The following is a 17973-nucleotide window of genomic DNA, read 5'->3' as shown; positions in this document are numbered from 1 at the left end:
GCGAAACATTTCGGTGTAGGGCAGAGGGGGAACTGGGTCAGCTGAGTGAGAAGACTTGGCATCAGTTTTTCAATGCTTTGAAAATCCTGCTGTCAGACTCTGGGGAAGCGGGAGCTGTTGATGAAAGGCAGTGTAATTATTGGCACTGGGTTGTATTAAGATAACAGCATAAAAAGTTAACATTCCCCAGAAGAAATAAAGGTGTTAAAATAGCAGCTGGGTAAATACAAGATAATGACAGAAAGCAGCATGATTTCCCCAGGTTCAAATAAAGCAGATGAGGATTTTGTAGAATTGACCTTATTAAAGAGACATTGTCACTTTAAAAATTAATCCAAACCCAAAACTACTATAGCAATAACTGAAGATAAAGTTACCTATTAAATATAGCAATTAATTCCACAAAAATGTCAACCCTGTTACTTCCACTTTTACATTTTTCTGTAGTGAAGTGCCAGGTCCATACAGGTATTTTCACTTTTCTTTACAATTGATTGACTTTTTGACACAATGTCTCTAGCAGAATACCCGGTCATTCATTCTTGGTATTAATTATTCTTCATTAGGCTTAGCATGGGTATTCTACTCTATAATAATAAATATTACTGAGGACAGGGAAATGCAATGGAAACTTACTGTAGGAAATCTCAACTCACTTGTTTCATGGAAACATTTTCAGCTCAATCACTGCAGAACAATATTTTGTGTACAGAAGATATTCTTCCTAAGATGTTTTTCACCATGTGGGATCCTTTTTTACTAAAGAAGTCTTCAAAATGAAATCTTTTACATAAAGGCTTGATTTTAGAGTTAAACTAAACAATCAGGTAAGCAATGTTTCTTGTGTCCTAATCCAGTATCTGTATCTGATATGCCAAGCCAGAAATACAGAGAGAAGAATAAACAATCTTTTAAAATCCTACCCTTTCTAAAGGGAACTATGCAGGCTTCACGCTGTTATCTATGACACTGTGATTTTTGTCTCAACCTCTGTTGAGAGATGTAGCAAAGAACTTTATTACTCAAATTAATTAGACTTCAGTAAATGCAGTCATGAAGAAACTAGAGCGTACAACATGAACAACAGGATCATAGTATTAGACAGCAGAATATAATTATGCACCCCACTGTAAATAGTTGCACAGGTCCAGAATCATACAGATACTGGTTCTGTTTAAATCACTGAGGACCTTGACAATTTTAAACATTCCAGTAAGTGCCCATTTAATCTTAAATATTAAAAGGCCCAAAGTATCTTAAAATCATTTTCTTTGAGTCTTTATTTTTGTCCCCTACCAATGCTTACCTCTGCTTTGATGAACACTACGTGGTTCTTCATGAGGGATCACACCACGGGCAGAAAGCTGGGCTAATGGTAACGCCGAGGAGCTTGTCAACGGTCAGGTACAAGATGAGAAATAATAAACTTCCAGGGGAACACAACTAATTGTGGGATTAACTAGAGGGACCTTCATTTCCAGTACTTTCAATCTCAATAAAATGCCTTGTATAGCCAGGTAGAAACCAACAGGAAGAGCTGCTAAACAAGTGAGGCATTTCTTTGAAGTCCCAATTCTACAATGAGCATGACATTAGCACCCTTACCAGATACTTCTGTCCTTTTAATTTGGCTAAATCTGTCTAAAACAGGAGGTTCAGCCAGACTGTAAGGTGTCCCTTTCTGATGTTAATTTAGTGAGAGTGAAGAACAATTTGCACCATGTGGATAATGTTCAAAATCCTGAAGAATGTGGCCTTATATTACTTATTTTATTGATGACTATGAAGCCAAATGGGGTTAATTTGAATGGCTTGTCCAACAAACATTCCTTGGAAGACTTAAACTATGAAATACAGATGCTAATATCTAAGGTACACACACAGAATTGCACACACAACAGCTGGCCCTCCTACGCTCTCTGAACGACTCAAAGCTAAATGGAAGTCAGCTCTTCATGGAAGCAGGTTATTGCCTAGGTAGTACTTCTTTCATAAGGCACAAGAGATGTTAAGATCTGGACGTTTCTTTGAATCTGTATTGCATGATATGGAACTGATTCATAGAAGGGCATGACTTTCCCTGCTAGAATAGTTACAATCACTGAGCTGCTTCAAATTTGTGATGAGGTGTGTGAGAGTTAGTTACAAATCAGCTTTCTATTATTAGGCATACAGATTATCTGTTAAGGATAATAAACTGATATTGCAATCAGTCTTCAGATGTTGCATTGTATTGTTGTAACCGATTAAAGCTATTGGCCCCAGCGTCCCATCTGTGATCAGTACTGTTGTTCCCCTTTTACATTATAACAACCTAGAGTCTGGGCTGGCGAAGAAATCTTGGAAGAGACTCACATTCAAGAGAGGGGGTACTTAGCTCCTTGCAGCCCCGAGCACAGCTCAGGTTTTCCAACTGGCTTTTCCTGCATAGCGCCAAATCCCTTTCTGCAACACCTGAGCCTCCTCCTGTGCTGCCCTGACTGACCTCCAAGGTAGGACAGACCCTACCTTTACCTACCCGCACTTTGGGGATAACGTACCCGACGCATTAAAACGTAGCGACTCTCAGCTCCCGCAACCTTGATAGACTCCTCTTTCTGTGAGAGCAATGACTTCTATGAAAAGACTGAAGAACGCAATCAAAAAATAATTAGGATTATCAGGCTAATTGCTGCATACATTTTCTATTGCTAATAGCGATATGAAACACTAATTGTTGTTTACTGTGGAATGAATATTTAAACTTGTCAAGAGAAGTGGGGAAAAAACCAGTTTTTTCCACTTGGAATAGATGGAGACACATGTACATTGTAACATTTTAATTTTTATAAAGAAATTGGCATCCTATTAATACAAAGACACTGAAACTCCATACATGAAAAATTGCAAAATATATGATCACAGTACCCTCGAAACATAGCAAATACAGTTCAAAAACTCTCAAAACAGGCTTGAATATAATGAAATATTAACAAGTATACGCAATATGCGTTTCTTTTAATTTATCCTTTCCTATTACTGCTTTTAGGGTTCATATTTGCAGGCTTCTTTCTGCCAGCTAGAAAGGTTTGAAAATTATCTCTTCTTGAAATGTAGAATGTTATTCTCATCAATTTAGAGAAAACCAGAAATAAGAACTTCAAAAATACCCACCTAAAATTGTGACACTTTGCAGCACTGTAATCAAAAAAGCTTTTGAAGTTATTAATGTGTCCATTTACATTTTTCCCTTTTCTAATAAGCAAGCGCGATCATATTGCTTCGCCAAGAAAAAGACTGCAGCAGGTTGCAAATAATTAACACAATTTTGAACTGTAGCCACATTCATAATTCTACTGAAGTAAGTTTAGAAGCGACAGTGAAAAGCTAAAGTTACTCAGGGATGTAAGGCTAAGTACATACGTATATGCCGAAGATCTGGATTACCAGCTATAACAGTGCAGAAGTAATATTCAAAGCCTATTAAGAGTACACTGTTAAACAGTAAATTAGCAAGAGTAACGGAAAATCAGAGAACAGAGGACTTGTGGGTCATCCACTTCATCTCTTCATGTCACCTGCTATAATGCAGCTTATTACAAGAATATATAAATACAAGAATAGTAAATCAGTACCTGCTTTATATAATAAATAACCTTTCTATATAATTTATGAAAATACAGCTACAGTAAAATCAGTGCAAAAATGATCAAAATGTACTGAAGGAACACTGAGTCCCACCTGCCAGAATGTGCACCACAGAACACCCATATTTCATCTACTGCATCGTACACCGCCAAGAATTAAAAAACGCACAATGCACATTGCTATCTGTGCTATTCTGAAATTACAGCTATTTACAATGTCAGGTAAATGATATTAAAATAACTCAAGTGTTATTTAATGAGAAAGAATGAAGTGTGCAGTTTATTTTTCTGATTTTAAATAACAACTTCTTCTGTAATTGATGCTTTGAATGGAAGTCGCCCTCATGAGTCCATATTTGCACGAGCAGCCTTTTTGGAATTAAGAAAGTTCTTTTTCTTTTTCCTTGGAGAATTATGCAAAGAAAGAACTGGATCACTTGGCTCACGGAACAAAAACACCCTCTCCCCTGTGTCTAACAGCTCTATGGCTTCAGCAGTTGCAGTGTTCAGAGAAAGAGGTGGATCAGACTGTTCCACAGGAGGATGTGTAGGCGAACATCCAAGATGAATGAATGATGCTTTTTCCAAGAGGGCGATTTGCTGCTTCTTTATCAAGCTGCATTAATGAAAAAAATTGAATTGAAAAATGAAAACTTGGGCAAAAAAAGCTTAACTTCCTATATCATATCCTGACATAGAAGTGGTGACTTTGGAAGCTAAAGAAAGTCATATTTCAAGAGAGAATTGTATTTTCCATTCTAATCCCCAATACTTTTCATATCATTTTATGATACACAAAATTCCACAAGGAAAGGTACCTTATAATAAATAACCATAGGGAAGATAACCAATGTATATGAACAATGTGTGAATTTTGTGAATATGTACAAAAAAATCTTTTTAAGCATTTACTATTATTGTTTATTATGCATAAATATGTTCTAGGAAACAAGGACCGAACAGCAGAACACTGTCAGAAAATGCATATTTATGAACGTATTTTCTGATTTCTAATAGATAAAAGAGGAAGATTGGCAATGAAATTAAGTATGAAAAAAAAAATGATGTATGTTTCTTCCTGCTTTCTCCCTACCTGTCTTTTCTCTTGTTTAAAGAAGGGATCTTTTCCAAAGTTCTGTTTATCAGATCTTGCCTTACTTTGCTCTCCAGTGTTTGCCACAACTCTTGGTTCTTCCTGAAGGAGCAGGAAAGAAAAGAATTTCCAGCGTCAAATCCCCAAATATACACACTTTCCTCCCTTTCCTGATTTTAACTGCCAAACCCATGACAGTAATACCACGAATACAGTCAGTAAGAGCGCTCAGGGATTTTTGCTGCCCTGCCGTAAATGATTTAAATTGGGTAAGATCACACCTCAGGGCATGGTCCCGAGGACCCTTATCTGTTCCTTGATAAGTAGATGGCCACAGCATCTGCTTTTCTCCCCTCCCCACATCATGCCAGGGAGTTGGGAGAGGGGGTTCAGGAGCACCTCTGGGTGTTAGCCGTACAGCTGTTCAGCTGGTGTTAACTGGGATAAACTGGAGGGATGAAGGCTCTGGGAGACTACATGTCTCCGTGAGTAAAGAGAAAAAACAGTGGCCATTTGTGACTTTAGTAATGAACGACAAAGGGACAGGCAGCTACAAGGCTGAAACTTCCATTATTAGAAAGAAGAACCTCCTTTATATCTTTAGGAGCTATAGAAACCTGAAATCTGGTGTGCTATGAATATTATAAATAAAAAAGCTGGAAAGAAAATATTTTAATAAACTCCAATTAAAGTCAACAGAAAGAAAATTATCAGAGCAACATTTATAAATCTATAAAATAACTGTTTAATTAATAAAGTTATAAAATTATTTATCAGTTTATTATAGTTAAAATATTTCATAAAATAAGGTAGCAGTTTCAAAGTATTTTTACCCCACAAAAATATTTCAAAAGGAAACTTATGCACCTGTCATTTTTTCCTACTGCTGTCAATCTGCTTGTCCAGCAAATACATGTACCAGCAATAATCTTCTCCTGCAACGGTCTACCAGAAAATACCACACTTACCTTTTCTTACAGCTGCCAGACTCATCTGCATTACTGTCAGCAACACCATCTGAATATTTACTGATGGAATCGAGGACAGAAAGAACCTCACTTTGTGAGCTGGAGGGCAGCAACAAATTCAGGATCCTGTGCAACATCCCCATTGGTACCCTCGTCAGTTTGGCTAAATAACCTGCCAGTCGGAGCTCCTTAAGGATTAATGAGCAGAAGACAGACAGATTTAGCATTGAAAATAAATAAAAGTGTTAACAAGTTTTAATTACTATCATTAAAGAATTATTCATTATAGAAACAAAAAATATTATTGAAAATCATGTTAGTGGTGAAAGTTTTGGTGTCAAGTGGTCATAGTCCCATGTTCATTGTTTCTACCCACACTGGCCCATATATACTACAGTTGTCCATTTCTTTCTGGATACAGGCAACGTAAATGTTAACCAGTTGATCTTCACATATGTGCTTTGGGCGTGTACTCGATGCCCTTTGGTCTGAAAATTTACAATGCAACCATATTCTAGCATGTAAGGTTTAGTTAATTTGTGGATTGTACTGTTACAAAGAAATCCTTTCAAGATAGCGATGAAGTTATATAGCATTCCTTGGTCTGTAAAATTAGGGGGAAAAAATAGCCTCTGAAACCTAATGACAACATTTACATGTTGCCATGGTTGAGCACCTCTTCAGCCTCTCTTAATACCAGATTCTGTGATAAGCTCAGAGAACAGCTTGTAATATTTGTTAAGAGGTGAAGGAAACATCTGTTTTTGTTTTGGTGCTTGGGTTTTTTTTAATCCAAATGTCCTCTCTTTTTTGGTCCAAAGGTGAGTGGTAAAGGATATTCATATAGTGTTCAAATAGACTGAGTTCAAATTCAGTTGTTCCCTAGACAATCAACCAGCCCCATTTCCCACCCCCCTCCAAACACCAAAGCCCCGTTGTTATTTTCTGCTCTGCCGTCGAAACTACTGCGTCCCCAGGGCTGCTTCTGTGGATTTCTCATGCATATCAAATATGAAAAGTCTACAATATATTGAGAACTACATGGAAAGAAAAGAGTAGAGCAAATTAAAGCAAGTTAAATGCCTCAAAGGATGACAGAAAAAAGCTGTTGTAGTCTATTCAAACCATACCTGTATCTCAGGTAGCTGAAGTTAGGTAGAAGGTGCCAAATGTTCAGGATGACTCATGACAGCTGAGTCACCTCCGCTCTGCAGACCCTTCTATAAGCATTGACAGGGGATATGACTGTAAAAGCCATGTCACATAAAAACCCCACAAGGTCCCAGCATCCAAGACGACTGCTAATTTCTTTGTCCACAGTGGATTCAAAATGCCAGAGCAAATGTTTGAACTCTGCCTCTTTTTTGCATGACGAATTTTCAGAGGAGCAAATGCACCTAGGAGATCCCTGTATTAAGTGAGTCTTCTTTGAAAGAAGCCACTTGACCAAAAGGATGCTTTGTAAAGGACAATTCTTTCTGCTAAGTCTATGTAAAAACAGACAATGCAATCACCCCCAAGCAGCCCTAACCCAAGTTTAGACAGTGTATTGGGTTTGCATGGCAAGGTTTTGGTAGCAGGGGGGCTACAGGGGTGGCTGCTGTGAGAAGCTGCTAGAAGCTCCCCCTGTCTCTGATAGAGCCAATGCCAGCTGGCTCCAAGATGGACCCGCCCCTGGCCAAGGCTGAGCCCATCAGTGATGGTGGTAGCGCCTCTGGGGTAACGTAGTTAAGGAAGGGAAAAAGTTGCTGCGCAACAGCAACTGCAGCTGGAGAGAGGAGTGAGAAGCTGTGAGAGGAACAACTCCACAGACACCAAGATCAGTGCAGAAGGAGGGGCAGGAGGTGCTCCAGGCACCGGAGCAGAGATCCCCCTGCAGCCCGTGGTGAAGACCATGGTGAAGCAGGCTGTCCCCTGCAGCCCATGGAGGAAGGATGAGGGGGTGTAGAGATTCCACCTGCAGCCCATGGAGGACCCCACACCGGAGCAGATGGATGCAGCTGAAGGAGGCTGTGGCCCGTGGGAAGGCCGTGCTGGAGCAAGCTCCCGGCAGGACCTGTGGCCCCACAGAGAGAGGGGCTCATGCTGGAGCAGGTTTGCTGGCAGGACTTGTGACCTCGTGGGGGACCCACGCTGGAGCAGTTTGTTCCTGAAGGTCTGCACCCCGTGGAAGGGACCCACACTGGAGCAGTTTGTGAAGAACTGCAGCCCCTGGGAAGGACTCACGTTGGAGAAGTTGGTGGAGGACTGTCTGCCATGGGAGGGACCCCAGGCTGGAGCAGGGGCAGAGTGTGAGGGGTCCTCCCCCGGAGGAGGAAGGAGCAGCAGAGACAACGTGTGATGAACTGACCACAACCCCCATTCCCCGTCCCCCTGTGCCGCTGGCAGGGAGGGAGTAGAGAGAGAAACCGGGAGTGAAGTTGAGCCTGGGAAGAAGGGAGGGGTGGCACAAAGGTGTTTTAAGATTTGGGTTTATTACTTATTATCCTACTCTGATTTGATTGGTAATAAATTAAATTTTCCCCAAGTCAAGTCTGTTTTGCCCCTGACAGTAACTGGTGAGTGATCTCTCCCTGCCCTTACTTCGACCCAGGAGCCTTTCGTTATATTTTCTCTCCCCTGTCCAGCTGAGGAGGGCAGTGATAGAGCAGCTTTGGGGGGCACCTGGCCTCCAGCCAGGGTCAAACCACCACAGACAGCCACACGAAATAAAGAAATCAATCAACCTCCTTTTCCCATAACCATCCTCCAAGCAGAGATCTCCAAAAGGCAGGAAAACTAGCCACTCGCCAAAGCTTTCTGGGCTCTTCAGTGTTGTTACAGGTTTTCCATGGAAACCACTGAGATACTAGAATGAACAAGACAAAATCCTAAGACTTTAGGATTTTAAAGTCCTTTAACTCAGTAATTTAGATGTGGATGATTGACATATCATGACTTCAGTGCTGCTTTCCTCTGTGACAGTTTCCTCTCTAAAACGTTCTTTTCTTCACTCTGACCCTTACCTTTCTGCATCAAGTATGATTTGGACTGAGAGGCAATGCTTTTCTAACCCAGCAGAACTCACAGTTAAGTACCCCTGCAAGGTGCCACAATGCTGTCAACTATGAAAAGCAGCACAGGCGCTCACCGGTCAGGTGCATCTAGCGTATGTACAGCAAAGGGAGTGCTGGTGTGTGTGAACATGAAACAGCAGTGAGCAGCACTTTCACATGCCCACAGATACCCAGAACAGCTTGCAGAAGTGGGAAGGAGAAGTGAACGTGCATGCAAACACAGGAATGTCAACACTAGTCAGACCAAAAGCCCTCCAGCCTGGGATGAGTTTGATTCTTCCAGTATATTTTATGGTAAGGCACCATAAAAATTAGGAATTCACTTTTTTCATAACATCTAACAGATACAAATGCTACTTGTACTACCAACAGCCTCATTTGTATTCTCTGAATTTAGCCAAAATAAAAATACTAATGTATAAATTGTAGTTTACAAACAGCAGAATTGCTTTTAAGTATTTGGACTGAGCAATGTGTATTTAAACAAACAATTCAAGAATCAATGAACTCAATCCATGCTGTGTTTCAGGCTTACTGTGCTGTTTCCACATGGCAGTCTGCCTGCATCATCTGCTGTCTCTAAAATGCAACTAGTGTACCTGGAGCTATAGTTAAGAGCTTATTTCAACGTAACTTCTCAGCCAGAGGCTTATGATGCTGAACTCACTATCATTCAAGCAAATCTCTTATTGACCTACATCTGCCTCCGTAAGGACGTAAGCTGAAACACAAAATGTAGGAAAGTAAAACTTGCTTGGTTTTCCAGAGAGGCCTACATACACAGTTCTGAAAACTAGTCTAAAGGGGAAAATCCTCTTTAAAGAATAGAATGATTTAAGATACAGAGGTACAATAGCTATAGTTTCCTAATACTTGTCAATATGTGTTCTATAAATTGCAAGAAAATAGGGGGGTGAAAAAGATTTAAAATCAATTCCCATATCAGCTCACAGGATAAACGCATCCAAAAGTAGGAAGATATTACACTGTGAGCCTTAATAAATTAATAAATTACTATTCTATTAAGCACATACTTCTTTACAGTTGAATTAAGAGTGGTCAGGTTTGGAATTACAGTTGGAGTTGTTATACTACTATACTGAGAACAAAAATTTTGTTTTGTGTATCTTCAGGGTCAATATGTACAGGTTTTATAGAATTCCAATAAAGTATGTCCCAGAATATCTGAGATAAATATAAACCCCCCAATGGTATATCTAATGCATATTTACACAAATTAATTATCTTAGGGAATCTTATGAACAAAACATACAGCAGAGTCCCCCAAATATACACTGACAGTGCATCTGGTTTTTCAAGTGCAGTGAGGTGACAATGATGCTCTTAAATCTCTGCCTTCAAGATGTCAAAATCTGTAATTATCAAGGGTCATTGTTCACCTGCTAGGGCGCAAAGAGGACTGGGTACTTTGAAAATTCTGACATATTCTGTTTGCATGCATCTCTCACGTGCAAAAAAATGATTTTAACCTCTCAACTCGCAGAATACATGCTATGCTTTTCAAATGCTCTTTCACGATGTATCTGTGCCAAAGAAATTTAACAACCATCACAGGAAGACAACTAAATTGTAAACAACTCAAGCAACATTTCTACCTATGCTGTAGAAAAGCAATATCCGCTTCCCCTCAGCCAAGTGGTATGATCTTTGGGAATGCAGGACAAGGAGTGTCAGTATTTAATTATCAAACTTTCTAGGACAGAAACGAGCTACAATAACGTGCAAAACCAGCACATTCCCAGTTAGTCCTGTGCAGTCTGATGATAAATGCAATGAACACTTCCAAAGGAACGAGAACACTGTCTTTGAACCAAAATGCTAAGAAAAGAGCCAAGGTCTCTTGGGAAAGGGTTCCCCTTGAAATGATTCACAGCCAGCAGCAGCACCAGCACTGAGCCACCGCGTTTGTCCCTCTTCCCTTCCACCAAGTCCTACACAGCTGCTTCAGCACTCATCTTAACCTGCCACACACCTTGAATTCATGCCTTCATGAAAGAGGTAGATGCTGAGGCTCTGCCAGACATAACCAAGCTCAAGGGCAGCAGAAAGAGAACTCACAACATCCTTTGCAAGATAAGAACTCTTCTGCTGAGCAGCTGGTTTGTTATGTGCATCTTCTTCCTCCCCGTCTATGCCCAGGAGTATGGCAAGCTAAGAATCACAGTATGAGATTAATGCACTATTCATGCTCTCTTTTAACAGTTCCCACTTAGCGATGACTCTTTTTGCCAGCCTGTTAAATTGCTAAATAAACATTGTACCAGGTCCCAGCCATTTCTTCAATTAGTCCAAGATTGCAAGGCTACAGTGGATTTGAAAGTACTGAAATTAAACTATGAAAATGGTCTCGGTAGTGCTAATCTGGAGGAGTTGGTCTGTGCTGTTTAAAGCCTCTATATGGCCAGTATTCTGGATAAAGCATATTTTGTCAGATAAATATATAATGAACTAGCAAAAAAAAAAAGTATAAAAAGAATTTCCAAGGCTATGGTCTACCAAGACTAATGACTTAAACCATAGTAGCACAGGGAAAGATCAGCAAAGCCCAAAGGACCTTTCCAAAGCATTTTTAATTTTTCTATCTGTTCTGATGTTTATTTTCCACTAATGTTGAATGAAGTTTATTTTAGTTAAGACTTATCTTGTATTTATCATAATCAAAATGTATCTGAAGCACTGTATCCTTCAGCAAAATATTTACACAAGCTTGTTAACTCCTTATCTGTGTTACAAAGAAAAAAAAAAAGAAATGCTGAACAGGACAAAAGATAATCTTTTTTCCTAGAACAGTGTTCCGAAATCTTGAATTATTACACAAATTGCAACTACACATGAGCAAATAAAGCCTCAAATTTAATATCACCTCTGAAGAATTATAGCTATCACTGCCCATGTCACCGTTCCACAACGGAGTAACTGAAAATAGCATGTGACTGCCTCATCAGCATTACGCAGGTTATTTTAAAGGAGCATAAATGAATACATATAAAGTTTAAAGAAATAATCAGATTAAAATTCACCATCGCATGAATATTTACGTCATAAGCACCCTACAAAGGCCTGCAGCAGAAATTTTTAGCGGTGTCAGCAGGATGCTATTTCTGTGAAGTCCTAATAAAATGGTAGGAGCTCTCTGTGCAGTAGGCCACGGGGGCAGAAAACACAGCAAGAACAAACTGAAGGCTGGAACAGAATTCAGCAGCTCCTGACAGCCACATCCATTTAGAATACACCAAACTGTCGAGGCCAACATGGTGGCAAGATAGTATGAAAAAAAAGCAGTTGCAACAGGAAAACAACTCCACAAAAAACCCTCCAAAAACCCCCACATAAAGAGGAAAGCAACAACAAAAATAATAACAACCACCCCCCAAACTAAGGGAACACATAGCTTGGACTTAAAACTAGAAGGCTGGCAACGATGGTCACGACCACCTGAGCAAACACCTTCAAACGTTGCACTCTGTAAGACAGGCCAGAATGGGGTTTTGGTGTTTATATTATTATGCCCAGAGGATAGATGCTCTTGGAAAGTGTAAGATGAGGGTTGATATCCCACTCTGCCTGACTGAATCCATTAGCGCAGAGTGAGATCCTCCATTCCAGGACAGCAGGTTAGCCATCAGGCTGCCAGGCATTCAGAGGCGATGCTCTTCCAGCAAGGCTCACAGAAGGACTCTGCTTTGAATGGAGCCCGAGTGTTCCCACGAGAGGCAGAGACTGAAGTGATTATCACAGTCCTGTGAGCTGTAGGAGTCCTTGATGTAAATTCCTTTCCCAAATCAGAGTAAGGATCTGAAAACATGTGCTACCTTCCAGGTGAATGTCCTAACACAGGTATAATATAGAGGAGTTTCACTCCAATCCTTCATGAGAGCAGTTATAGATATCTAACTCAGGAGAGGATAAAGAGTTCAGAAAGCTGAGCAGAAACAAGCTGAGACACAGGAAAAGCTAAGACCCTTAGTCTAAGTGGTCCCTCCTTGGCTTGCTGCCCTCTGAAGCTCCCAGTTTATGATAGAGGTGCCCGAGAGGCAAGGTGCCTGGATGTGAAAAGCTGCAACACTGAGTCTCTTTTCTAGCTACATATCTCAACCAAGGCTTGCAGAAAAAATTTGGGGACAACAGTGATTCATTTTTAATGCCTTTTGTGACACTGACAGGCAGCCAACAGATAGCAAGTTACCTGAAGAGGTGATGCTCTTTTTGAAAACAATATGAGTAATGATACTAGAAAATTTAACTGGCAACCCTTCATCGTTTAGTTTTGTAACACTATCAATGCAAATCCTTCCTAACACCAACTAAAGCCGAAACAAAACCCTTGTCTCATTACATGAAAATCAGACTGTAAATCTGTCTGTAAACCAGAAACTCAGGCAATTTAGTTCTCTCCACGGAATGAGATGCAACAGGACAACCCCCAGAAAGGATTTGTAAGTGAACAAAAAGAAATGTAACTCAGTAAAATTCAAATGGCTAAAAATAGGTCAGAATTAACTGAAATGAATGATAATACAGGCTGCAAACACCAGAACCGGTAGCGACTATTAGCAGAACTGGGTCCAAATACATCTATAATGGTTCCCAGAAAGGCAAGAAAAGGCGATTTCCAGATACGGCTGTAATTTAAACTTGGAAGCTTTGTTCAATTTCATGCTTACCTGACTATAAAGTGCCAAAAATGCATCCATTTCTATATTTTCCAGGAGATCTTCAAGCGCTGCGCAATTCCATTGCTCATCTCTCAAGCTGAAGTGAAAGACAAAATTAACATTGAAATCTTCCCAGGCATAATGACTGTATTACAGGAAACAATATCTGAAAGTCATTCATTCAGGAAGCTTATCTTTCTGTCAGCCAAGTTGGATGAGCAGCATAACTTCTAAAATAAGCCAACTTCTCCTCCTTTCCCCCCTGAACCGCCAAGCAAACATCAGAGCAGAATCTAAGGCTATGCTCTTGCTCACGATTCAAATCTGGAATCGCTCCAAAGCGACAATGATTCAACCTGTCCCCATCCTCTTCTTTTAACTTCATCACCACACTTTATGGCAAGTTGTGGATCTTTTTGTTGCTGGAATATAATATCAAACAGTTAACTTCCTCACTACTGGTGACCACATCATGAAGCCATCCTTATGTCATCTGGGCAAAGTACAAAAATTGTTTCTTCTACTATGTTTTCAGGTAACTAAGAAGACTAATTGCAGTTTCACTGAAGGCTTCACTGATATATCTGTACAGTAGTATCCAGTGACTCTCTACTTCTGCAACAGGAGAGTTGTTAATCTACATCGAGTAGAGCTCCAGTGCTTTCAGAATTAAAACAGACCTAAGAGTGCAATAACTCCACTCAAAGCCTATCAAAGCCATCTTTAATATATCAATTGTTCCATGGAAAACTCTTTATGTAATGGAAAGCAGCCTCTCAAGATCTTACAAGAACCTTGAAATGTTGTAGGCTTTTAATACTGCGCAATACACATGGAAGTGTAATTTCTAAGTCCTGTAACCCTAATGACAGTAATACAATACTTTGCAATGTTGAAAATTATCATCCCTTTTAGCTAGGTAATCTTTTTTTTTTTGTCACTGATATATATCTTTAATTAAAAACTGGCCAGCGAAAAATTGAGCCAGTCTCTGAAGAAGAGTTTATATATCCCATCAAAAACAATTGAATGACAGGGAATTCAGTCTACAATGTGACAGTGGAGATGGAAATGCAATTTAAATTGTCTCAGCTACTTCCTGTTACCTCAGCAGATCAGGTTTCATTGAAGTCCCTACCTATCTTCTTGGGAGATACAGAAACACGATTAAAATTCTTTTCCTCCTTGCTGCTAAGGAATATCGTTATTTTTCCACCGTCCTCATCAAGAAATGGTGATTGCCATGCCACACATCACGAACTATATGTAACTAAGTTGTTATTATTTCATGTTTCTTATTTCAATATTCCCAAGACTCCTCAGTTACCCTCTAGGCCACATCACAAAAATGCACTGGTCAAAAATAGATGTATAGTCCCTCCCCAACACAGCAGAACCTTTAGCCTGCTCTTCCTCTGTGATATCGTATGGTCTATGAGGACTGCAGTGACTGAGTAAAACATGAGACCAAAGCACTTACCTTTGCTGGTGCAGATTTATAAATCGCCTACATTTATTCATGGCTTGTCTTAGCAGAACTGTCACCTGTCTGTCTGCATTCATTTCCACAGCTTCACTTGAAAGTCCCAATCCATCTGGAGTCCCCCTCTGCCTACTCATTAGATGCTGCTGCTGCTGCTGGGCTGACTCCTTATGCAACATCTCATACTCCAGCTTCCTGTCAAGTTCTTCAATCTCCTAGAGGTTGAAAACATGTAATGATAAAAAGTCATAATTTAACTTGGAAGAATAAATTTCATTTGGAGTGAAGAAAAAAAAGATGGTATCAGAAGTTCTGGTATTAGTTTATTCATTTCTCATTCTACCCAGTTACTTGCAGTCATCAGACTTTCCAATTCATTGCATGGCTCCAGTAACATGACTTGCACGCTATGAATAGCAGAACAATGCTGAAAGATATGAGTCAATTTTCATTGCGTTAAAGGTCGATGCTCTCTGAAACCTCCCACTGCAGAGGACATCCAGAAAGTACACTACCAGCATGGCTGAGATCCAAACAAAAGAATAGCGCCATTAGAATTCATCTATAAACTGCATAAAGCCACTGAAACGTCTTGAGAAACTCAGCCAGACTGGTTTTACTTATACTGAATCAACAGCTAGTAACAAGAGGTTTGAAGTTAAAAGAATAATTCACATTTAGTGTGACAAAAATTAGGGTTAAAGTACAATGCTCTTGTGTTGGGTTTTGTGTGGCAAGGTTTTGGTAGCGGGAGGGGCTACAGGGGTGGCTGCTGTGAGAAGCTGCTAGAAGCTCCCCCTGTGTCTGATAGAGCCAATGCCAGCCGGCTCCAAGACGGACCCACCGCTGGCCAAGGCTGAGCCAATCAGCGCCTCTGTGATAACATATTTAAGAAGGAAAACAAGAGTTAAAAAAAAAAAAGCTTTTGCAACCGGAGATAGGAGTGAGAAGATGTAAGAAACTCTGCAGACACCAAGGTCAGTGCAGAAGGAGGGGCAGGAGGTGCTCCAGACACCAGAGCAAAGATCCCCCTGCAGCCCGTGGTGAAAACCATGGTGAGGCAGGCTGTCCCCTGCAGCCCATGGAGGAAGGATGAGGGGGTGTAGAGATTCTACCTGCAGCCCGTGGAGGACCCCACGCTGGAGCAGGTGGAGGCACCTGAAGGAGGCTGTGGCCCGTGGGAAGCCCACGCTGGACCAAGTCCGGGCCGGACCGGTAGACCCGTGAAGAGGGGAGCCCACGCCAGGGCAGGTTTGCTGGCAGGACTTGTGACCCCGTGGGAGGGACCCCACGCTGGAGCAGTCTGCTCCTGAAGGTCTGCACCCTGTGGGAGAGACCCCACGCTGGAGCAGTCTGCTCCTGAAGGTCTGCACCCTGTGGGAGAGACTACGCTGGAGCAGTTTGTGAAGGACTGTAGCCCGTGGGAGAGACTCCATGTTGGAGCAGGGGAATGTTGAGAGGAGTCCTCCCCCTGAGGACAAAGAAGCGGCAGAGACAATGTGTGCTGAACTGACCGCAACCCCCATTCCCTGCCCCCTTGTGCCGCTGAGGGGGGGGAAGGTTGAAGCCGGGAGTGAAGTTGAGCCCGAGAAGATGGGAGGGGTGGGGGGAGGTGTTTTAAGACTTGATTGTATTTTCTCATTGCTCTACTCTGTTTTGCCTAGTAATAAATTAGATGAATCTCCTCTCTACATTCAGTCTGTTTTGCTCGTGACGATAATTAGTGAGTGATCTCCCCCTGTCCTTATCTCGACCCAAGCCTTTTGTTAGACTTCTCCTCTCCCATCCCGCTGGGGGAGGGGTGAGTGAGCGGCCGCGTGGCACCCAGCTACCGGCTGGGCCTAAACCACGACAGCTCTAAAAAAATCAAAGGGTTAAAAATGAGTCTTAAGCAGACAGGATCCCTCATGCCGAAGATCTCTCTCTGGTCAAAGAGTCAAGCTAGACATCAGAAGGATGGCTTCATATTCCAGTTTTCCAATGTCACTGCAGTCTGACCTCAACAAGCTGCTTAGCATCTCAGCGCCCTACTTCCCAATCTGTAGCTTGGAGAAAATGCTGAATTTTAATCTATTCCTCCACCTCATCAGCTGTATCCAGACTAGAAATTCACAGGAGTATGGCATGTCTAAGTATCTGCTCCCCAGTCAGCAAGATTTGACACTGGACCTTAGATCCACTCTCCTAACACCAAAACCAAACGTTAACCGGTTATCTCTAAGGGAATGAAGCAAATTCACACACAGCCAGACGTGTCTGTGCCACCAATTGGCAAAACTATCGCTGATGTCAGCATTAGGGAATCCTGTGTAATCTGATATATTTGTTTTAAAGTAACAGATGTTTAAATTTGCCAGTTAGTGTGACAAAGGAGCAGAAATAAAACATAGCAAGAGAGAAAGGTCTGATCACCAGGAGACACTCCCTGTACACCAAACCTAACAGACACTCTAAATAGTGCCCAATTTTTTTTTTTCCTTTTTCCTCCCCCAAACAGGGCTCAACTCAGCTCCTCCATATTGGCTAAAGACTCCAGTGCTAGCTACTCTAGATCTGTCTCTCCTTTAATCCTTCTTCTTCATCTGTTCAGGGACAGAGAAGCTAAAAGCAACCTCTTTGCAGAGCCCTCTTACAGTTTCTGCATAAAAGGCAAGATTAAACTATTTTTAATACTCTGTCTACACAGAACTGCCACCATTTCCTAAAGATTTAAGATAAATTTAAACAAATCAGGAAGCACATAAGCGTTCTAACTGCTGTTCTAAGAGAAACTCTGTAGAGATGACAACATTAAAATTTAACCAGGAGTTTTCACAGCAATAGCTGTCTAATGATGCCCTCTAGCAAAGAGGTTTTGCTCTTAAAAACCCATTTTGTTTGTTCTACTCCAGTGCTTTCCCAAGTCTCACTTGGATGGCTGCAAATAGCAGACGTAAAAAAAATATCCCTATGAATACAGAGCACCATAGTATTAAAAAAGGATTAGAAAACTGGCACATATCAAGTATGTAATAAATATGATGAAGGGAAGAGGCCTTTCTAAACTTTCTACTATTTGAACTGTGTGAGCG

At 41.0% G+C, this 17973-nt stretch overlaps 1 protein-coding gene across 6 annotated transcripts in view; it reads right to left on the bottom strand.

Annotated features, from left to right (window-relative positions):
* Positions 1-2822: 2822 nt before the first annotated feature.
* The window catches only part of EVC2 (EvC ciliary complex subunit 2), a 77751-nt gene continuing 62600 nt past the window's right edge, over positions 2823-17973 (bottom strand). For 5 of the 6 annotated variants that reach the window (XM_054823736.1, XM_054823739.1, XM_054823741.1 and 2 more), the window contains 5 exons: positions 14900-15117; positions 13429-13516; positions 5688-5875; positions 4720-4821; positions 2823-4242 (listed from right to left, as the gene is read on the bottom strand). In XM_054823736.1, the coding sequence (XP_054679711.1) occupies positions 3969-4242; positions 4720-4821; positions 5688-5875; positions 13429-13516; positions 14900-15117 (870 nt within the window). In that variant the 3' untranslated portion in view covers positions 2823-3968. The remainder of the gene's footprint in view (positions 4243-4719; positions 4822-5687; positions 5876-13428; positions 13517-14899; positions 15118-17973) is intronic. The other variant, XM_054823740.1, reaches the window with a different exon arrangement.

The sequence above is a fragment of the Grus americana genome, chromosome 4, assembly GCF_028858705.1.
Source record: "Grus americana isolate bGruAme1 chromosome 4, bGruAme1.mat, whole genome shotgun sequence".
NCBI lineage: Eukaryota > Metazoa > Chordata > Aves > Gruiformes > Gruidae > Grus > Grus americana.
This window is presented reverse-complemented; position numbering and strand designations above follow the sequence as displayed.